This window comes from Xiphophorus hellerii, chromosome 4 (genome assembly GCF_003331165.1).
Source record: "Xiphophorus hellerii strain 12219 chromosome 4, Xiphophorus_hellerii-4.1, whole genome shotgun sequence".
Classification (NCBI taxonomy): Eukaryota; Metazoa; Chordata; class Actinopteri; order Cyprinodontiformes; family Poeciliidae; genus Xiphophorus; species Xiphophorus hellerii.
In genome coordinates, this window is record NC_045675.1 from 12382069 (window position 1) to 12405597 (window position 23529).

At 36.3% G+C, this 23529-nt stretch overlaps 4 protein-coding genes across 4 annotated transcripts; 2 read left to right on the forward strand and 2 right to left on the reverse strand.

Moving 5' to 3' along the window:
- Nucleotides 1-6248: 6248 nt before the first annotated feature.
- LOC116718772 (cationic trypsin-3-like) lies at nucleotides 6249-8002 on the forward strand. The gene is made up of 6 exons (XM_032560998.1): nucleotides 6249-6285; nucleotides 6505-6694; nucleotides 6777-6962; nucleotides 7279-7340; nucleotides 7442-7566; nucleotides 7660-8002. The coding sequence occupies exons 1-6, from the start codon at nucleotides 6249-6251 to the stop codon at nucleotides 7807-7809; spliced, it is 750 nt and encodes a 249-aa protein (XP_032416889.1). The 3' UTR covers nucleotides 7810-8002.
- Nucleotides 8003-10906: 2904 nt separating this feature from the next.
- LOC116718779 (urokinase plasminogen activator surface receptor) lies at nucleotides 10907-12834 on the reverse strand. Its single transcript, XM_032561005.1, has 5 exons — nucleotides 12676-12834; nucleotides 12287-12409; nucleotides 12064-12207; nucleotides 11310-11429; nucleotides 10907-11206 (listed from the first exon to the last, which is right to left on the reverse strand). Exons 1-5 carry the CDS (start codon nucleotides 12713-12715, stop codon nucleotides 11016-11018), a joined length of 618 nt encoding a protein of 205 aa, XP_032416896.1. The 5' UTR covers nucleotides 12716-12834; the 3' UTR covers nucleotides 10907-11015.
- Nucleotides 12835-13935: 1101 nt separating this feature from the next.
- Nucleotides 13936-18603, forward strand: LOC116718681 (lymphocyte antigen 6B-like). The gene is made up of 5 exons (XM_032560873.1): nucleotides 13936-13981; nucleotides 14195-14314; nucleotides 14392-14535; nucleotides 17281-17388; nucleotides 17505-18603. The coding sequence occupies exons 1-5, from the start codon at nucleotides 13936-13938 to the stop codon at nucleotides 17696-17698; spliced, it is 612 nt and encodes a 203-aa protein (XP_032416764.1). The 3' UTR covers nucleotides 17699-18603.
- A 1196-nt stretch (nucleotides 18604-19799) lies between these two features.
- LOC116718752 (kallikrein-2-like) lies at nucleotides 19800-21737 on the reverse strand. The gene is made up of 6 exons (XM_032560977.1): nucleotides 21538-21737; nucleotides 21115-21307; nucleotides 20856-21032; nucleotides 20478-20539; nucleotides 20252-20376; nucleotides 19800-20156 (listed from the first exon to the last, which is right to left on the reverse strand). Exons 1-6 carry the CDS (start codon nucleotides 21572-21574, stop codon nucleotides 20007-20009), a joined length of 744 nt encoding a protein of 247 aa, XP_032416868.1. The 5' UTR covers nucleotides 21575-21737; the 3' UTR covers nucleotides 19800-20006.
- Nucleotides 21738-23529: the final 1792 nt, after the last annotated feature.

Consider the following 23529-nt stretch of genomic DNA (forward strand, 5'->3'; position numbering starts at 1 on the left):
AGGAAATAAAAAGTTCAATCATTAAAGACAAGTTAAAAGTCAAAATCTGGAATGAAAGAAGTTTTAAGAAAATATTTAAATACAGGTAAAACTAATTAATGGTAGCTTTTGGTTGCCATAAATTACAATAAAAATGATAGAAAATTTTCCTCTTTTGCAGTTAAATTTTAATTTTTAACACTTTTTATAGGGTCAGATAAAGTTATAAAAAAGAATCTTCTTAAAAATATTAACATAAAAATCTCCTGCAAAATAAAGGATAAAGTGACAAAATATTTACTTCACTGTTGAAATTAAAATCTAAATTACATGTTAATTATGTAAGATTTCTCAGAAATTACAATTTTGTTTTCAAAATTTTAAACATGACAGACGTTCTCTGTAAATTTTATAGTAACATCTGGAAAAAGTAAAACGATGTTAGTACTGCTAAAATGCGTCATTAAATCTTTATTGTTACGTTTTTCAGTGATAATATTACATCAAATTAAACAGAAAAGAAGGTTTGGTAGCAGTGACATGTGGCGAGGTTCACAGCTTGTGAGTCACTGACTTAATCATAATCAGATTTACAAATATAAACAACTTGCATTGACTGTTTACATACGGAAATTTCACGCATGCGCATAATGCTGGAGGGAAAAAATTCAATTCTTTTACATGCCATCCATAGCCGCGGTGCTGCAGTAGAATTATTTGTTAACTCAATGAAACTTGGAAATGTATTATTAATTTAGTGCTATGCTCCACAGCACAGCGAAAAATCGTTGAAGTACAACTCAAAACCACTTTTTTATCGCCCTCTGTATTGGCCAAGCTCAGACTATATGTCTGAGTTTAACTCAATGCTACTATATGTTTCAGGATTCAACACCAAAAAAAAAACAGTAAATATGTCTCATAGTTTGAAGCAAACCTTTCATCTTTGGGCTTGCTCTTCCTTTAGTATTATTTCCTGCTTCGATTGAAAATCCACTTTAGAAAACTATTTAAATGTAGAAATGTAGTCAGCCATTTTGACGTCAGAAGAGAAGAGAAAAAAATAAATATGTCGCTGCACTTGACTTATTACTGTATGGCTAGCTCGCTGTCTTTTACTCTGCAGTCGTTGAGTCACAAGACCAATGTCTGGGATCATGAGCGCCCCCTGCCATGAGGCAAGAGAACTGCCTGCCTCACCTCGAATCTCTTCTCTGCTGTTTCTAATCGCTCCTCAGCACACAAAACACGTTACACACACAGTTGGTGTTAAAAAACACTACATCATATACATAAGCTAAAATATGGAAAATCAAATCCCATTAAATTTTTAACTATTTTATCGGTGACATAAAGACAGAAGTGTAGTTGGGAGGCAGAAGGGAGCTTGAGCCCCTGCACCTTTTATCTTTGATGCCCCTAGTGCCTTTGTAAAAAGCGGGTTTTTTTCTTCTTTCAATTTTTAAGTATTGTTTTCTATCTGTGTGTCAGGAGACCTGCCTGTGGCCCTCAACAATAATATTTAGCTAAATATAATTTAGGAAAATAAATCAATCTGACTTCCCTCGGACTAATAATGACTGAGGATTCTCAGTTTCTCTGCCTCCATGTTGTTAAGACACCGGGTCCATGGTGAGGAGGAGGGGGGCGATCTGCACCCTCTAACTATCCATGGGCAATAATTCCAGGGTATTAGAGGAGCAGCAAGGAGCAGGTAACCCAGGCGGGTATGAGCACCAGAGTGGTCAGAGCTGTTCTATGAGGAAGGAATAGATGGGAGAGGAGCTAGAAACATGTTTAAACACTTTAACCGCAGCAATGAGCGCTAGGGTGTACCACTGTTGAAGCGGAACCATCTGGCGCCTGCCTCTTCTTCTTTAGCTTGCATCCATTTTTGTTGCACTACTTCCATCTGTTTGATCCTAATATCTATACCTCAAATTCTCCTAATGAACCCAGTCTGTTTTAAAAAATGAAAAATCTCCTTTTTCCCCTCTTTGCTATTTAACTGATCAACCACATTCTCAAATTTCAATTATCCATTAAGACCTAATTCCATTTTTAATAATCTTCTTTGATACACATATTTCCTACAACTAATAAAAACATGTTCCAGTGTTTATACAGTATTACACCAACTACATAAACCAGTAAGATGTTTTCCCATCTTAAAAAGAGTGCCATTTAAAAAACTTTGACCAGTTTTTATTCTATTTATAATTATCTCCTCCCTCCTGTATATTCCTCTAATCCTTACAACATCAACTGTATTTTGTATCCTATATAAATGACTTTCCATTCATTTCATTGTCCCACCTAATTTTCCATAACTTCTTACTTTCTTTCCAAACTATACTTTTGCCTTTAGATTTAGATAACGTTACTGGCATATCAATATCTTATTATTTAACAGCTTCCTCAGCCAACCTATCTGCTCCTTTATTACCCAGAATACCTACACAAGCAGGAGTCCAAAATAATATTAAATGTTTATTTTGTTCACATATTCTATGATGAACAGCCATAACCTCATATAATATATTTTGATGATTTTTGAGTGAGTTTTCACTTTTATTTTGTTCACTGTAAATAATTGCACTTAATTTTTAACTCTGAATTTTTCATGAATAAAAGATTAAAAAGAAAAAAAATTGCAAAATCTCGTCTGATCACAGAAAGTAAGGAGGGTCGGTCCTGGTTACTACTGGGATGGGACACCGCCTGGGAGTACAAGGTGCTGTAAGCTTTTGCTGGCTCTTTCACTAAAATATCTTTTGTGAAAAGTGACACAGAAGCAAAAATGTACCAAAGCAGAGGTATAAACAGATGTAGAAGTGGTCAGTGGTGAGTTAAAATGTAAAAGTCTTTAGTGCCCCCTGGCGGTGGCGAAGGATTAAAGCACCAGGTGTGGTGGGTTGTTGGGGATTGAACCAACAACCCACCAATTGTGGGGCGAACTCCTGCCACTGTCGTCACCATCACCCCAATTAAAAAATTATTACTACAACACAACAAAATCAGGCAAAACTTTTCCAGGTAAATTTATTTTTAAATACAACTTTCACAAAAACTGCAGGTGTGTTGCTGTGTCTGGTGAATGTTTGATAAAACAAGCTTGTTCTTCATTCAGTGAAGTTATTCACACTGGATAGAGGATCCACAAGTTTTAATCCACAAGTTAGAATAGAAATACTTCATGATAAAATGTATCAAATCAAAGTACATTTATGTCTTTATGTAAATTCATGTGAGCTTAATCTTTGCTTTGAGATCTGTTTTATTGCATCTTGAAATCTATTTTGATAGAGATCTTAACGGATTTCTTACACAATCAGATAGTATTTTGCAAAGATTTGTAGATCTTTAAGTTTATAGCATTTTTTATTTCCTGGTTCAGTAAAGGGATCCTAAAAAGCCACGTTCACAGAAACATCTGCCTCTCCCAGCTGCCGCCTTCCCTTCTTGAGAAAAAATATACCTACACGTTTTGTTTTACTATCTGTATGTGTCATTAGCAGGAGAAGTTCTATTGTTGGCTTTACCATGGGACAAATGCTTAACTTATCCCCTATATTGTTTCTTGCAGACAGATCATATTCCTCTAAATGAATTGGACTGGTCCCAAACCAGTTTACAGTTTGGAACTGAGACAAACTCCATAAAGGTGCCGAGCCCTTTATCTTCAAACATGTTCAGTGTGCAGCCGTGTGCATGAGCAGATAAAACAGAGAAAAGACAAACAGTCCTTTTGTCCATAACAGAGTGTTCCTTATGAATTTCTTGTAACATTTCTTGTCTATAAAATCACAAGATTCATAGTTTCTTTTACGAAGGACATTTTAGTTACGTTAGTCTTTTTGTTTTTCATAATGTAGCATCAGGGTTTTTTTCCTATTTTTGGAAATTCATGATTGTCCTTAACTTGATCTTTGTTAGGGCATTAGTTCCACTTTACACCAAACTAACTTTTAGCCACATAAAACAGATGTTTTTTCTTCAATTAGCAGATTAATATGTAATTACATCTCTAATTATTTAAATCACAGACTGTTACTCGCCGGTTCGTCTTGTTACTCCACGCCACTGCTCCTCATCCCTTCTCCCTGGTTTCCTCATGGTCTCTTCATGTCTCTTGTTTGGATTTATGTTCCTGGTACTTTTTGTTGTAAATTTGATTTTTAATTAAATCTACAACAGAACTTTTACATCTCCTGCCTGCTGCATTTGGGTTCACACTTCAACAACACTCATCCTGACAGACAGTGGTAATGCATTGGACTTTAAAGCCACTCTGTCCATCATGGTCAGTGTGGAATGAATATATGTAAACATTTAAATATAAATAAAAATAGTTTTTTTAAGAACCACAATTAAGTCTTACTTTGTTACAAAATAAAATGGCAACAATGGACTTTCCCTTAAATCTTCAAGACCTAAAATATAAAAATGTTTTTATAGCCAAAATATTTGCTGGAAATGGTGCATATTGTATATCTATTATATAGTTTCCATTTGGAAACTACATCAGTAGTATTAGTCTTTATGGGTTGCTTCATGTCATAATATATTTTTTTACCTGCAAGAGTTTCTACGCTGTGTACCACATTATTATGCAAATTGGATTTAGGTGTCATAAAGATTACATTTTTTGTTGTGCTATTAAATTTATAGATGATTTTGTGTGTCAGGGCTCTTTGAATCACTATAATTAATTTCAGAGAGCTGGGTTGATTAGTTTGTCTGGTGAGCTCAATTAAAGGAAATCTACTTAAGAAGGATGTTCCACATTATTAAGCAGGCCGCAGGTTTCAAGCAATACGGGAAAGAGAAAGGATCTCTGCTGACGAAAATAATCAGATAGTGTAGTGCCGTATGACAAGGTATGAAAACATTAGATATTTAACAAAAACTGAAGCATTATCATCGTACTGTGAAGAGATTTGTGGCTGATTCAGAACAAAGATGGGTTTGTACAGATAAAGGCATAATGAGGAAGGTTTCTGTTAGACAAATTCATCGGATTAAGAGAGCAGCTGTTAAAATGCCTTTGCAAAGCAGCAAACAGTTATTTGAAGCTGCTGGTGCCTCTAGAACCTCAAGGTGGAGGATCCTCCAGAGGCTTGTGGTGCATGAACCTACTATTGGGCCCCTAACCAGAGCTCACAAGCAGAACCGGTCGCAGTGGGTCCAGCCGTACATGAAGATTAATTTTCAAACAGACTTGTTCACTGATGACTGCTGTGCAACCCTGGATGCTCCAGATGGACGCAGTAGTGGATTGGTGGTGGACGGCCACCACATCCCAACATGGCTGTGACGTCAGCAAGGAGGTGGTGGAGTCATTTTTTTGGGCTGAAATCATGGGGAGAGAATCATTGGTCGGTCCCTTCAGAGTCATGACCATAGATGAAGGTGGGAACGTAGATCAACCGATAAACCGAGAGCTTCACTTTTTGACTCAGCTCTCTCGTCACCACAACAGATTGGTACAGCGCCCGCTAATTTTACCATAGTTTTCTTTTAAACGTGTTTTGAAAATCAGAATTGTTTTCATTTAATTAGGTGAATTTCTGTGAGTTTAATTGTTTTGTTGCAATTTTGCATTTACAACAAATGCAAATGCTCTTCACCACCCAACACTGTAATATTGTTCTTTTTCAAATTAAAAGAACCAAACCCTTTTCTGTTTTTCACGGCTCATCAAAAAACAAGATGATTCTGGTTTCGGGAGCAAAGGCAGATGTGAATTCTTGTAGATTGGAAACCAAACAGTTTTTTCTTAAAAAAACATCAACCTGAAAACAAGAACAAGTCGCTCTTTCTTCAGAAATTCAATTTTATTTCATCAAGTTTATAATAAAGTTTTCCCTTGAGCAAAACACACTGTAAGCTTGTGCACTGCAAAAACAGAACATTTACCAATTATTTTTAGTCTATTTTCCAGTCCAAATCTCAGTTCACTTGAGATAAGGCAAAAGTAACTAATAAGGAACTTTGCAGCAAAATACATGAGCTGCTTGTTTTGAGTCAATTCCTTAATATTGATGAAAAAGTATTGTTTCATTGACTGATTATTTAAGTTATAAAAGTGGGAAATGTTTGGTTATTAGTGAAATAATCTGTCAATGGAATAAGAACTTTTTTCAAGTATATTTATAATGATGAGGTGTCTGTCCTGTGATTGGTGGCTTTCTTTCCAGCAGGAAGTTGTGGACAGGGTTTAAAAGCTGCTGCAGGACTGCAGACATTCACAGGAAGCTGGACCAGCAATGGCTCTGCTGAAGATCCTGCTGCTGCTGGGGCTGGGTGAGTCGGAAACTGGAAACACTGGAGACACTTCCACTGGTTCCAGTGAGGCTGCTGCTCTCTGTGACTCTCAAACTTCCCTCTGTTTCTGTTTCAGACTGAAACGTCTTTGCATATAAACTGTGATGCTTTTTAGTCTTTAACTGTTAATCCGTTTTCTGTTTCAGCAGCCATGTTTGCTCCTGATTTCTGAGTAAAGTCCTCCTTTTTCTTCTTCAGGTGTTTCAGTGAACTCAGATATTTCTCTGCAGAAGAGAATCATTGGAGGTCAAAACTGTGATGAAGGTGAGCGTCTTTATCATGTTCGGCTGGAGATCACAAGGGGTGAGAGAAAGGAAGGATGTGGAGGATCTCTGATCCACCCTGAGTGGATCCTGACTTCAGCTCACTGCATGGCTGAGCCAGGATGGTAGGAAAGAGACATGAAGACAGTTTTATCTGCAGATTATCACGTTTTCTGTCTGTTCATTATAATCTACCCTTTTCTGCAGGATTATTGTAGCATTGTTCAAAGTTCATCCAAGGACTATTATACGTTACGATCAGGTAATCCAACAAGGTCCTGTGATTTATACTCGCGACGGCCAGCAGCATGACATCATGTTGCTGAAGCTTGAGACACCAGTAACAGATGTTCCACTTGCTCAGCTACCAGACTGCAGGCGTCGTCTTAGTAGGTAAGTCTTTCTCTGATCAAAAACATGACTTCAGGTTTTCTGTCTCCACTCCTCCAGTCCTGCTGCCTCTGCTTCAGCACACCTGAGTCAGATAATCAGGCCACCAGCAGAACCAGAACCTGTTTAGCTCAGGTGTGTTGGACCAGAGACACATGTAAAGGATGCAGGACACACTGAGGACTGGAGGTGGACACTCCTGTGTCAATGGATGAAGTCTTTCATGGATTTATTTACTGTTCTTTCATTGTTCTTCATAATAATTAATTTTCTACATTGTTATCTTATATTTTTACATTTTATTCTTATTGTGTTTTAGAGGCGATATTGTTCAGCTGGCAGGAGAGGGAGCAACAACAGCCGGCCCCAATAATCAGCGATGTGAGAGAAATATTGAAGTTATGAGAATAAAACCTTTGTTTCTGTCTCTGCAGACAAGGTCGAGTTAAGAACATTTTTATGAATCTCATGTTTCTCTACAGTATCCGCTAATCCTATTCCACCACAACTTCAATGTGTCGACATGAGAGTTATTCAGTTTTCCGGCTTCATCCCGACATATGGCCATGTATTCTATGCTGAAGCACCTAATAAGGATATATGTTTTGTAAGTTTGTTTCTTAAATATCTCTCTGCAGCGATTAGAAGACTTTTCTGTTTTACAACATAAATAAATATGTTGATATGAATTTTTCTACAGGGTGACACTGGTGGAGCAGCGATGCACAACGGCATGATTTACGGTGTGATTTCTCTTGGTCAACCAGACCATGCATGTCAGAGACCAGTTGCAATTCTTGACGTGTGTGAATATCTGGCATGGATACAACAAACAACTGGGATTCAATAAAACATAAACTATAATAAAATAAAATTTTCATGAAATTTCATCTCACATATAATTTTATAATTGTATCTTCATCAGTTTAATCCACATGTTTGTAGAATTACAATGAATCAATAGTTTTGTTTTTTCTCACCTGATCTTGACCTCCCTAATGGAGCTTTCTCTGCCTCAGAAATGAAAAATAAATCAATAAATGCTTGAAAAAGAAACATTTCCTGGCTGATTGTCTTTATATTCATGGTTCAGTTTGTTCAGTTGATATTTTCCCTGAACTGAGTCTAAAAACGTGACATGGGTTTTAAATCACATGAAGAGGAACACCAGAAGTAATTCATTTATTCAGTTTTTGTCTTTATTTTACATCAGAAATGAACATGCAGCATCTAAACTCTGCAGCTCTGGAGTTACTCTTCCTGATTTAGTTCTAGAGAACTTTAAACTGCAGCAGGACCAAAGAGCTGTGCACAAAAATAATGAAACAGACGTCATAATACAGCAATTAAAGAAAATCACAAGTTGAACATAACACAAAAAAACATCACATTTTTAATAAAGATACAAAGGAAACAAAAAGTTCAATATTTAAAAACAATTTAAGAGTCAAAATCTGGAAAGAAAGAAGTTTTAAAATAATTTAAAAACAAGTAAAACTAATTAATGGTAGCTTCTGGTTGCCACAAATGCAACATAAAGGATAAAAAAAATATCTATTGCAGTTAAAGTGTCATTGTTTATTTTAATTTTAACACTTTTTATAGGCTTACATGAAGCTATAAAAAAGAATTATCTTAAAAACATTAACATAAAAATTGCCTGCAAAATAAAGGAGGAAGTGCAATAATATTTATTTTCTTTCACTGTTGAAATTAAAATCTAAATTACATGTCTTATGTAAAATTTCTCAGAAATTACATTTTTACTTTCAAAAGTTTAAACATGACAGACGTTCTCTGTAAATTTTATAGTAACATCTGGAAAAAGTAAAAATATGTTCGTACTGCTAAAATATGTCATTAAATACTTTATTGTTATGTCTTTTGCTGTTAATATTACATTAAATTAAACAGAAAAAAAGGTTTGCATCATCAAATGTGGTAGTGTTTTAATGCAATAATCACTGTCCAAATAATAGTGTTAATTAACAATTTGAACTTATTTCTATGCAACCAGGAATATTTTATTATGTTATTAAATGACACAAACTTTTTCTAGAGTAGTGATTTTGTCGTTCATTTTATTCTTCATACTTAACAGAAGGATGTTCATAGCTGGTGAGGCGCTGACTTAATCATAATCAGATTTACAAATATAGACACCGGCGTAACAGAGAGAAAACTGTGTATGTAAATTTTACCCAAAATAACAATAATAATAATAGTATGTATTTATGATGAGATTTTTAATCGATGCATATGTTTAGTACCACCTAGTGGTGTGATGAGTAACCCCTTCAGGCGCTCATGGCTCCCCCACCAGAATTCTGAGGAGTGCCGGTGGAGGTGGGTGCGAGTGAAGCAGCTCTTCACTACTTTCTTTTACTTGGGGTTATATTTTTCTAGTTCAACAATTAACGAAATACTGTAAGAACATCTAACATGTACGAATATAATTTGTAAAGTTTTCTCATGGTTGGGCTGGAAAAATATGACCCTATGAGCCAGTTGGTGTTCATAGCTGACCACTCAGTCACGACATATTGTCTTCTTTTATTTTTCAGCTGTGGGGCCACTTGCACGCAGTTAGAAGTCACATTGTGAAGAGTGATTTATTCTGTGTCATACTAGGTCAGTTCAAAGTCTAAATTAATGAACATATTTTTAAAAATGTGTTGTTGGATGTTATTTTTGAGTGATTTGTGGAATAAGAATATTTTGTTATGTTTTTGAGGAATTGCCACGCTGCCACCATAGAAGAATTCCGTTAACTCAAAGAAACCTGGAAATGTAAGTATTTTTAATTTGCTGCTATGCTCCACAGCAAAGGGGAAAACCGTTGCAGTACAACTCAAAACCACTTCTTTCTCACCCTCTGTATCAGAAAAACTACACTCTGACCCGTTGGCATAGCAACTGACAACAACGCCACTATATGTTTCAGGATTCAACACCAAAAAACACTAAATATTTCCCACACAAAGAACAGAACATTCAGTCTGTTGCAGCAGTATGGCTTTAGGCTTAATGTTTCTTTCACGATTAGTAATAAGTGATTAATAATCACTGTAGTAGATTATAGCTAAAACTGCTATTAGCTAATCTAACACAGCAGTTTATGGGTCATGTTTCTTCTGCATTCTTTACACATATACAAACTGTAGCTCACGAAATGCACAATTCAATAAAAAAATAAACAAAAAATTTTATTGCCGTCTTACCTTTACTTTTAAATGAAGTCCATGATGCTCTGCTCATTCTACACAAAATATGAGTTCATCCAAAGCCAAGTCTGTCATCTGACACAAGTTGAGAGAAGAATGCAAGGTAAGCAGAAAAGGCCGTTTCTAGCAGGACATCCACAAGGCCGGTGTTTTCTTGTGTACCACCCTGTGTACCACCCTGGTGTACCACCCAAGTACCCTTCTGCCTAGTAGTTTGAAACAAACTTTTCATCTGTCTGCAAGAAACAGTATAGGGGATAAGTTATGCATTTGTCCCATGGTAAAGCCAACAATAGAACTTCACCTGCTAATGACACATACAGGTAGTAAAACAAAATGGGAAAAATATACCAACTTGTGGAAGGTACACAAGTAAAAGTACAAGTTTTGAAATGTACGAAAAGTAATTTTTATCTTCAAGAATACAAAATGACTTGGGAGTAAAAGTAAAAAGTCGTCAGAAAGTTTTTCAAGTACACATTTTTTTTTTTTTCTCAGTAATACCTACTGTTTTTATTCTGCATATATTCATATGTGGCACATGTTATATTTTCACAAAATATATTTTTGCTAATTTTGTTGTTTCAAAAAGTAAACAATTAGAATGAGAAAGGTTCTGGACACAGTATTTCTTATTTTTTGTGTTTATTCAGGAAGATATTTTTTAGCATACAACAACACGGAAATATTGGGGATGTTGTTAATTATGACACTGTGCTAGATCTCACCTTCCAACATTTATAGAAAATCAGCTCGAAGAAAAAAAGCTGTTTTATTAAATTAATTATGCATACAAGTTTAAACTTGGCAGTAATTCGGTTATTTCTATGAGCTAAGAAGATAAGTTAGAAAACAACAGAGGCACCAACAGGAGCAGCAGGTAGGTACTGGCTCTACTGGCGCTGTTGCAGTAGTCGCCCTGGCAGCAGCTAATCTGTTCTGTGCTGAACTGATTCACCCGTGAAGCTCGCTGATCTGAGCAGATCAACTTGGAGGCACATCCCTTCAGCGTCACATTTTTTCCTTCTACATTCATTGAGGAAATGAAAATAAAGTTACCATGTGAGTAGCATGTTTGGATCTGGTCTTAACATTCTTCTGAGGATAAATATGAAGCATGCAAAACCATATTGGGATCTTGTTGCTGTGACGCAGTAGTTTTCATTCCCTTCACATTTAAGAGTTTTCATGCAGTTTTCTCCCTCACACGTGAAGCACCTTTTTCCATTTGGAGTGGACTTGTACTCTAACATACAGAGATAGTTATTCCATTGAAAAGAAATGCAAAATTATAACAACTTTTCGTTCAAAGCTTTTATTTTTTTTTAACTACTTGTTTCACCCATAATATGTGGAAAAATTTTGAAACTGAATAAACTAAAAAAAGGTTTTGAAAAAAAAAAATTCAAAACTACTCAGATTGAAGTTCAGATTCAGCTCCAGATTTATTTATTATTTTACTTTTTTTTTTTTTTTTTAGATTGAAGCTTTTCCACTGTTTTAGGGTAGGATGTCGATAAAAGGGATCTGAAATCATGACTGACAGCTCTGCAGGCCAGGAATATCAATCATGGTGTTTCAATCTGAAAAAACGTTTGAAGCCTCAAAAAAAAAATAAAAATCTGAAAATAAATAAATAAAATAACCTCCAGGTTAAGGTTCAAAAATAATTTTAAATCTTTTTTTTTTATTTTTAAACTTTTTTTATGGCATCAATTTAGCTCCATACTAGAATCACAAAACTACCTGCAGACTAATTTTTAGACCACTTCTACAATGGTTGCTTAAAATGTTGTACATTTTAAGAAGCAAAAAGTTTGTGAGTATTGTAAATTAAAATTGTGCAAAGTATTGAAAAATGTCATCTATGAATTAATTACCAGGTATTTGAGCGTTGCAGAGGTCTCCATTGCAGCAGACGCTATTTTTCACCACTTTGTAAGTTCCGTAGTTGACGGAGTTTTCAACACATAGTGCAGGCATCATGCAACCTTTGAAGTTGACAATAGGAACCACGACGCCATCTACAGTAAAATAACACAAATTTTAAGTGTGACGTTGCCAAAGTAATAAACAACAACTGGAAACCACACAAAGACGTACCTTTAATTGCGACTTCTGTTGTTACTGCTGAACAACGATAATCCTGTGAGGGACACTCAGTTGTTTTCCCAGTGCAAATTCCAGGGCTGCTTGATAAACATTCATAACATTTCAGGGTGTCAGCTAATTAAAACAAAGAGAAAATGCACTTTTATTGTCAACAAAATATGAAAAGGAAATAACAAAATCCTGTTCTTATAAGACAGGTTGAATCAGCACAATATACAGAGTGGGAAGGAAACGTTTGAAAGGCTTAGCAGGAAATTAGATCATTATTGCAGTTTTTAATGGGATAAAATGTAAATTGAATGAAATAACACTAAATAATGCAATGATAGAATAATATTAAATGTGATTTAAAAAAATGAATAAATAAATAAAAAACTTGCCTTCCGGTAGAAACAGTAACACCAAAGTGAAGAGGAACATTTTGCTGGTGAATTATTAGCGAGTTATAATTGTCTCCGCTGAAAAAATATATTGAAAGTTTTATTTCTGGGAGGGGCTCTACTCTCAGCTTTACGCCTCCCCTAACTAAGCAGATCCTCCTGTTTGTAAATGGTAGATTTTTTTTTTTTCTCGCTTTCTGACGGTTATGCTACGCACAGACCCGTTGCCATAGCAACTGACAACAACGCCACTGCAAGTGTTTCAGGATTCAAAAAAAAACATTTCTCAACCCTGGTCCTCAAGTTACACTGATTGCCCCGCATGATTTAGTTATTTCCCTGCTTCAGCACGCATGATTTCAATTGATCGCTGATTAACAGGCCGTTGCTGAATTGCAATCATTTGAAAAGGCCAGTTAAAGCAGGCGCGCAGGTGTCAAACTCCAGTCCTCAATGGCCGCTGTCCTGCAGTTTTTAGATGTGCCACACGTACAAAACACTGGAATGAAATGGCTTAATTACCTCCTCCTTGTGTAGATCAGTTCTCCAGAGCCTTAATGACCTAATTATTATATTCAGGTGTGGTGCAGCAGAGGCACATCTAAAAGTTGCAGGACACCGGCCCTTGAGGACAGGAGTTTGACATCCCAGGGAAACATCTAAAGCAGGTCAGTGTGCCTTGAGTACCAGGGTTGGGAAACCTTGGTTTGCAGTTCACAGTGGAGATCGCATTCAAGTCGCATATATGTCGGAAGTGTGAACGACCACTCCAAAAAGGAGAAGTAGGCTTAATTTACTTTGACATCCTTAGCATGATGTGATGTGAAATTCGTTTTGTTTCTGTTCAGTTAAATTTTTAAAAAAGGCGACAAAAAGATCATGAGTAAAGCAGGTGTTTAAATGAGCTAATCAACCACCGCTGTTAGATTAACTAGCGGTAGTTAATCTACCATTATCTATCTCTTATTAATAATCACAAAATACACATAAAGCCTAAAAACATAATATTGTAATGGTCTGAATGTTCTGCTCTTTGTGTGGGGAAATGTTTGAGCATTTTGAATGATCACGTAATGGCGTTGTTGTCAGTTGCTATGGCAACGGCTGTGTAGCGCAACTGTCAGAGAGCGAGAAAAAAAACATTAGGATCTGCTTAGTTAGGGGAGGCCTAAAGCTGAGAGTAGAGCCCCTCAGAAATAAAACTTTCAATATATTTTTTCAGCGGAGACAATTATAACTCGCTTATAATTCACCAGCAAAATGTTCCTCTTCCCTTTGGTGCTTGGAGTGCTGTTTCTACCGGAAGGCAAGTTTTTGATTACGATTAATATTATTGTAACGTTGCATTTAGTGTGATTTTATTAAACTTAGTTTTTCTTCCATTTAAAAAACGGCATTAATAATCTAACTTATTTTTCTCCCCACGCATTGTGCTGACGTGATTCCGCCATTTTTTTGTTGTCTTAAGAACAGGATTTTGTTGTTTCATTTTCGTGCATTTTCTCTTTGCTTTAATTAGCTAACAACCTGAAGTGTCATGAATGTTTACCGGCTCCCTCTGGAATTTGCACCGAGAAAACAGCTGAGTGTCCCTCACAGGATTATCGTTGTTTAGCAGCAACAGAAGTCGCCATTAAAGGTAACTCTTTGTTGTTTCCAGTTGTTGTTTATTAGTTTGGCAACGTCACACTTAAAATTTGTGTCATTTTACTGTAGATGGCGTAGTGGTTTCTGCTCTCAACATCAAACGTTGCATGATGCCTGATCAATGTGTCGAAAACTCCGTCAACTACGGAACTTACAGAGTGGTGAAAAATAGCGCCTGCTGCAACGAAGACCTCTGCAACGCTCAAATACCTGGTAATAATTCCCTTATTATATTTGTCAATACTTTTGCACAACTTGAATTTACAGTTCTCACAAACGTTTTTGTGAGAAATTAAAATCGAATGTTCAGACGACATCCTCTGAACGTTCTTTCACCAAACATCAAAATGAAACGCTCGGACTTTCAGCGAACATTCGCAGTATTTCAAAATAAAATGGTATATCTATTGTTTAAATAGGTCTGTGGAAATGCTAGTATGGCGGCAGTTTTCATTTCATTCAAACAATTATCTTCCATTTCCTATGGAGATCAATCCAATCTTGTAAAAAATTGGGAAATTGATTACAACCACTTAAAACACTTTGTAAAGAATTCATTAATTTTACAGTATTGACATTAAAGACTACCAAGATAAAATATGATTTAAAAAAAAATAATATGGCGTAGGGGATAGCGCGACCCACGTTTGTAGGCCTTGTGTCATGTTCCGTGTTTTTCCTGTGTATTTATTTCGAGTTTCTGTGTTTCTGAGTTTCCATGTTGTCCTGTCTTCCCCTTGATTGTCCCCAGGTGTTTCTTGTCCCCGTAATTACCTCCTGTGTATTTAGTGTCACCTGTGTGTCTGTGTCTTTGTCGGGTCCTAGTCTAGTTTGGCGTCTGGTCGAATGTGCGTTTAGTCCTTCGTCTTGTCCATTGAATTTACCAGTTGCTACCGGCGTTGAGCCCTGACTTCTGCTCAGTCGTGCTGCCTGGTTGTGTGGACTTTGTTTGGGACATTCATTATTAAAATCATTTATTCATCCTACCTGGTAGTGATGTTACGTGATGTGCCGAGGCTTCGAGGCGTGTGTCGAGTAATGGAGGGGGCGTTTCCGTAAAGCGCGTATCGAGGCTTGCTTCATTTAGGGGAGGAGCCGAAAACGATGACGTCCGAAGCCTCGCTGCCTGGCTGTACCACGTGACTGCTTCGGGAAGTGGCTCAGATTCTGGCGCGGGGTTTGACAGCTTTAGAAACCCCACAGGCTCCACTCAAAATGTGGGTTGTTGTAGGCGAGTTGGGTCAGTTGAGAGAGTGGATAGAGTTTTGATAGTTTGGATAGCAGAGTTTGGATAATGGTTATTTAGTTTGAGACAGTTAGTTTGGTGTTTGGAGAGTTTAGGACAGATAGATAGATAGGAGATTTAGGAGCGCGAGGACAGGATAGGAGTAGGATGGAGCCAGCGAGAAAGAGGAGGATTTCTCCTATGTGGGAACATTTTGATTTGATAAGCCCTAACAAGGTAAGGTGAACTGAACATTTGCAGATGCATTAGGTTTGCTTATGAGGAACTGTATTTTTCACTGTTTCTTATTTTCTGTAAAGGTGAGGTGTTTATTGTGCTCCAAGGAGTTGGGGTACAATAATAACACCTCATCCATGTAGTGTCAAAAAAGAGAAATCGTTTGAAACCAAAAACTGTGGTGAAATTGTTGTTTCTTAATAAAAATGCATGAAATCATCCAAGTTACACAAGCATTAGCCTATTCACTACCCCCTCCCTAGTTCCACAGGCACTTTCATTGTCCTCTGCCTGATTAAGCCCATGCCATTTTTCTAGAGTCACAGAAAAACTTTATTACACAACATGCCATATCACATGACACTACTATTTTGGGAATAATTACACACAGAGAATACATTCAAACAATATTTTATTATATACATAATTTATGTAGACAAATGATTTCGTCCTACATCTTTTGTGAAGTCATTCCCAAGAGCCATAATAGACAAAAATTCAATGCATCACAAGTGTTAAGATACAGCTGGCTGTGATTATACACCTGGCCAGTAGGTGGTTTCGTGTGCACATGAAGCCTCAAGAAATGAACCCTTTCTCGAACCAGTTGGCTCAAGTGGTTCAATGCCTCATGAGGCTTCATCTCACCATCACTACTACCTGGGTCTACAAGCGTCTGCCTCACCATCACCTCAACACCACCGTTTCATGACACCTTGAGTCCTCGACGCGGCTGTCGCGGGTTCGATTCCCAGAGCCGGCATGTCTTTCCCCTTTCCTGTCAGCCTACTTTCATATAAGGGACACTAGAACCCACAAAAGACCCCTGGAGGGGAGGGGGAAAAAAAGAGAATAATATTACATGAATAAAACCCTCTTTAAAACAAAAATAAAATGGTACAGTATTAATTTTAATACCATAGGTTTTCAGAAAAAACATTCACAATAATAATAATCAGAATGTGATACAAAAAATATGGAAACCTGTAACCTACTGAACAAAGTAGATCCCATTGGTTTCAAAGGAAATGCAGAAGCATTGTTTCTGGTGTAGGACAGCAGAAAGCCAGACAGTGGCGTCACTCCTCAGACTATATATATTGTATTTTAAATTCAAATGAAAGTAGTTCTTCTCACCTCTCGGACATATAATCATTGTTTTAATGTAGAGAGTAAGGTTTGGCCTGTGGTCAGCTCACCATGGCAACCACCTGTCATGGTGAGCTGTCAGTCATGAGTTCACATCCCACCCTAAAATGGGGCCAAAAGTTTGAATCTGAAAAATAAAGCATAATTTAAAACAGAAAAAGTATTTAATCTGAAAAATAGTTTTGACAAATTTTTGTTTCCATTTTTTTTAGTTTCAAATCTTTTATTTAAAACTTTTTATGCAGTTTCAATTTTTTTCAACTATTTTAAGTGAAATAAGTTGTTGACAAAAGAATATATCTAATTCTGCATTGTTTTTAAATTGAATAACTATCTCTGTATCTTAGAGTACAAGTCCGCTCCAAATGGAAAAATGTGCTTCACGTGTGAGGGAGAAAACTGCATGAAAACTCTTAACTGTGTAGGGAATGAAAACTACTGCGTCAAAGCAACAAGTAAGAGCCCAATATGGTTTTGCATGCTTCATATTTATCCTCAGAAGAATGTTAAGACCAGATCCAAACATGCTACTCACATGGTAACTTTATTTTCATTTCCTCAATGAATGTAGAAGGAAAACATGTGACGCTGAAGGGATGTGCCTCCAAGTTGATCTGCTCAGATCAGCGAGCTTCACGGGTGAATCAGTTCAGCGCAGAACAGATTAGCTGCTGCCAGGGCGACTACTGCAACAGCGCCAGTAGAGCCAGTACCTACCTGCTGCTCCTGTTGGGGCCACTGTTGTTTTCTGCCTTATTCTCTTAGCTCACACTGCATTGCTGCCATGTTTTCTTTTTAATCACAATTAATTTTATAAATCTGTTCTTTTTATTTGATTCTATAAAAATGTGGTTAGCTAAGCAACACTTTGTAATTAACAACATCCTCTATATACTTTGTTGTTGAATACAAAAGAAAATATTCCTCAATAAGCACAAAAAAATTAGCTTATTGAGCACCTGCAAAACTTGCAAAAAAAAAAGTTATCTTTAGTAAATGTGTTCAAGACTCTTAGAATTTACCAGAATAAACCCAACATATCCATGCAGATATTATTGTTTTCTACATGAGCTGTCTGATGCAGATTTTAGTTTTGTTTTCTTTAATGATGAGGTTAACAGCTTTTAAAAATGTGCTTCAGATTTTATTGGAAATCCATTATTTTTTTCATTAATAACCAGAAATGAACACAAGAGTTACAATCTAGTCAGACAACAGACATTTATTTTCTAGTTATGACAGTGGATATTATTAAATGATTATAACAAACAGCCGGTTTAGTTATTTAGAAAAACGATATACTAACTGTTTAATTTACAAAATAACTTTAATCCCCAAATAATCCAAAACTGGTTGAAATATGCCTCACCTTCATCCAAGATTAATATGTTTGTGGTACAATTATAAATTTGAAACTTTCATTTAATGTCTGTTAAGTATGAAGAATAAAATAAATGATAAAATCACTACTCTAGAAAAAGGTTGTAACAACATAATAAAAATATTCCTGGTTCCATAGAAATAAATTCACATTGTTAATTAATACTATTATTTGGACGGTGATTATTGAATTAACAAGGCCATCATATTCGATGATGCAAACCTTCTTTTCTGTTTAATTTGATGTAATTATCAGTGAAAAACATTGTAAGAAGAAAGTATTTAATTATATATTTTAGCAGTACTACCATCTTTTTACTTTTCCAGATTTTACTATAAAATTTCCAGAGAACATCTGTCATATTTAAACTTCTGAAAACCAAATTTTAATTTCTGTGAAGTTTTACATAATAAACATGTAATTTAGATTTTAATTTAAACAGTCAAAGAAAATAAATATTTTTGAACGTCCTCCTTTATTTTGCAGGCCATTTTTATGTTAATGTTTTTAACATAATTATTTTTCATAGCTTTACGTAAGCCTATAAAATGTGTTCAAATTAAAAATGACACTTTAACTGCAATAGAGGAAAATTTTCTATCATTAGAATGTTAAATTTGTGGCAACCAGAAGCTACCATTAATTAGGTTGACCTGTTTTTAAATATTTTCTTAAAACTTCTTTCATTCCAGATTTTGACTTTTAAATTGTTTCCTTTGTATTGTAGTGGGAAAGTTTTAAGGTTGATGTGATTAATAACTGAATCTATGCATAGCAGTATTATGATTCTTGTGTGACACAAGAATCTTTCATGAAAAAGACTTCTGAAAGAGTTCAGTTTCTCTGGCCTTAGCATTACAATTAAGTCATTGGATTGTTTCTTTATCTCTCATGGCTCCTAGTGAAAGCAGATGTGTGGTTGCTGTCTGTTCTGTAACCAAGTAGATTATCAAACTATGTGACTGGGATGAAACTCTGACTATAAAACTGTAAGCTGTGTTCTGCTCGGGGCTCTTTCTCCTGACTGCGATCAGTGAGAAGAGCCTTCGAATAAATACCGATAAAGAATATATTCGATCTCTGGTTCTTGAAACAGTTTTTCCTCACTCTTTGTAAAAGGAAAATTTCTACAACAGCATCTTTATTATTCTTATATATATTATATCTTTTTATATATTAGGATATTATTTGTTAATTGCTGTATTATGTGACTTCTGTTTCATTAATTTTGCGCACAGCTCTTTGGTCTTGTTGGAGTTTAAAGTTCTCTAGAACTAAATCAGGAAGAGTAACTCCAGAGCTGCAGAGTTTAGATGCTGCATGTTCATTTTTGATGTAAAATAAAGACAGAAACTGAATAAATAAATTACTTCTGGTGTTCCTCTTCATGTGATTTAAAACTCATGTCACGTTTTTAGACTCAGTTCAGGGAAAATATCAAATGAACAAACTGAACCATGAATATAAAGATGATCAACCAGGAAATATTTCTTTTTCATGCATTTATTGATTTATTTTTCATTTCTGAGGTGCAGAGAAAGCTCCACTAAGGAGGTCAAGATCAGGTGAGACAAAAACAAAACAATTAATTTATTCTAATTCTACAAACATGTGGATCAAACTGATGAAGACATAATGATCAAATTATATGAGAGGAAATTTGATGAGAATTTTATTTCATGACAGCTTGTTTTATTGTATCCCAGTTTTTTGTTTTATCCACCCCAGGTATTCACACACATCTATTAAATAACTTGGTTTCAGAAATGCATAGTTGTTTGTAACAAAAGAAATCACACCATAAATCATGTCGTTGTACACCACTGCTCCACCAGCGTCGCCCTGTAGAAAAATTTATATCAATATATTTATTTATGTTGTAAAACAGAAAATTGTTCTAATCTCTGTTGGGAGATATATTGAAGAAACAAACTTACAAAGCACATATCCTGGTTCAGTGCTTGAGCACTGAATACAAGCCCATATTTCGGCCGGACAATGGAAGCACCAAGAACTTTCATGTCGACACATTGAAGATGTGCTGGAATAGCAGAAATTCTCACTGTGGAGAAACATGAGAATCATAAACATGTTCTTCACTCGACCTTCTCTGTGGAGACAGAAATGAAGATTTTATTCTAATAACTTCAATATTTCTCTCACATCGCGCTCTACGGTAGTCGACTGTTGTTGCTCCCTCTCCTGCCAGCTGAACAACATCGTCTCTAAAACACAATAAGAATAAAATGTAAAATTGTAAGATAACAATGTAGAAAATTAATTGTTATGAAGAACAATGAAAGAACAGAAAATGAATCCATGAAGGACTTCATCCACTGACACAGGAGTGTCCACCTCCAGTCCTCAGTGTGTCCTACGTCCTTTACATGTGTCTCTGGTCCAACACACCTGAGCTAAACAGGTTCTGGTTCTGCTGGTGGCCTGATTACCTGACTCAGGTGTGCTGAAGCAGAGGCAGCAGGACTGGAGGAGTGGAGACAGAAAACCTGAAGACAAGTTTTTGATCAGAGAAAAACTTACGTTTTAAGACGATAACTGCAGTCTGGTAGCCGGGCAACTGGAACATCTGTTACTGGTGTCTCAAGCTTCAGCAACATGATGTCATGGTGCTGGTTGTAAATCACAGGAGCTTGTCGGATTACCGGATTGTACTGCCCAGCAGTCCGTGGATGAACTTTTAAAGTTACTCTGTTAGTCCTGCAGAAAATGTTGGATTATAATGAACAGACAGAAAAGCTGATCATCTGCAGATAAAACTGTCTTCATGTCTTTTTCCTACCATCCTGGCTCAGCCTTCCAGCAGTGAGCTGCAGTCAGGATCCACTCAGGGTGGATCAGAGATCCTCCACAGCGGTCCACTTTATTACCCTTGCTGCTCTCAACCCGAACATGATAAAGACGCTCCGTGTCATGACAGTTTTGACCTCCAATGATTCTCTTCTGCAGAGAAACATCTGAGTTCACTGAAACACCTGAAGAAGAAAAAGGAGGACTTTACTCAGAAATCAGGTGCAAACATGGCTGCTGAAACAGAAAATGGATTGACAGTTAAAGATTAAAAAGCATCACAGTTTATATGCAAAGAAATTTCAGTCTCAAACAGAATCAGAGGGAAGTTTGAGAATCACAGAGAGCAGCAGCCTCACTGGAACCAGTGGAAGTGTCTCCAGTGTCTCCAGTGTGTCCAGTGTCTCCGACTCACCCAGCCCCAGCAGCAGCAGAACCTTCAGCAGAGTCATTGCTGGTCCAGCTTCCTCTGAATGTCTGCAGTCCTGCAGCAGCTTTTAAACTCTTTTCACAACTTCCTGTTGAAAGAAAGCCACCAATCACAGGACAGACACTGATCTGCGCTGTCATCTGCATACAGAGAAACTTTAACATCTCATTGTTCTAAAGAAACTTGAAAAGAGTTTTTGTTCCATTGACAGATTATTTCACTAATAATAAAACATTTCCCCTCTTATTACGGTAATTAAATAATCAACCAATGAAACAATAACTTTTTCATCAATATTAAAGAACTGACTCGAAACAAGCAGCTCCTAAATTTTGCTGCAAAGTTACTTGTAAGTTAGTTTTACCGCATCTGAACTGAACTTCAGAGACCTGTAGTTTTTTTGATGTTTGATGTTTTTTTAAGAAAAAACAGTTTGGTTTCCAATCTACAAGAATTCACATCTGCCTTTGCTCCTGAAACTAAAAGAATTTTGTTTACTGATGAGCTTTGAAAATGACCCTCTATAAACAGATTATTTTATAAAAAAAAAAAAAAACAATATTACAGTGCTGAGTGGTGAAGAGCATTTACATTTAATGTAAATGCAAATTACAACAAAAAAATTAACCCTCACAGAAATGCACCATCTTGTTTTACAACCTGTCTGTGCAGGTGAAGTTCTGTTGTTGGCTTTATTTCTTACAGATACAGATCACATTTTCTCCATCTCTTAATGAACTGGACTGGTTTTAAACCAATAGTAGTATTAATAGCTTACTTCGTTTGTGACAAATTCCTTAAAAGTGCCGAGCCCTTTATGTTCAAACATGTTCAGTGTGCAGCCGTGTACGTGTGAGCAGATAAAACAAAGACAAAGAATCCTTTTGAACAGAGTGTTCCTTATGAATTTCTTGTAACATTTCTTGTCTATGAAATCACAAGATTCAATTTTCAATTTAATTTTATCAGGCTGCCCAGTGCTGGACTAAATGCCCAGTTTGCTACAAGCAGCCTGAGTCGATCCCACCAACAGCTATAAAGAATGTCTGGCTTTATATCAGATTTTCTGATATAGAGAATACCACCTGCTCACTGTTTGCTTTCTCCTTCACCTTAACATTACTACCAGGCGGTTTAAAGCCGCTGCTTAGGGGATCTGGGCTGGAGGTTCGCGGCTGTGAATAGAAGTTACTGCAGAACCTCAACTGTTACAGGAAGACTCAGCCCATGGCATTTGGAGCTCACAAAACATCACATAAACATTAATGAAAATACTTGTCGCGGCCTTCTACGTTCCAAAACCAAACATTTACAACAAATGCTGTGGGTGGTAACAGGTGGTTTGATTCTTGCACGTACTTCCAAATTGATTGTTTGAAAAAAATATATTCTTTATTTCTTGTAAAAATATCGACAAAATTATTACTAAAGATCTCTTACAACTTAGTTGAAAACTAAAGTTAACTGAATCTGACATGTCAAGTTTAAAATGTGGTCAAAAAAATCATTTTACAAAACCTCCTGTCATCACACCAGACATTTGCCCAAACAATGAACCTGTACCAAGCACCCGGTGTGTTATTAATTACTTAACTTAATGGAAGAGTCTAACAGTTTACCAAAGTAATCTAAACAATTCCAAATATAAAACTACTAATTACATATTTTGGCTTTAAACTAACGTAAATATATTCTAACTGCCCAGAGAAAAACACTAAATTGGTAGAAATTACAATTCACAAAATTTAATATAAATGGCCACAACAATACAGTAGCAATAATTTGAATTGCAGCATAAAGCCAAACATGCCACAATTAAATAAATCAAAATGTCCCAAAAGCATAGAGCGACTGGCATAAGGGCCACCGGGGTATTCCAGGAAGATTCAGGGCCGGCCCAAAGTAATATGGGGCCTTAGACAGATTCATGATTTAGCCCCCCGACCCCTCCTACTAAGAACATCAGCATCACTAACT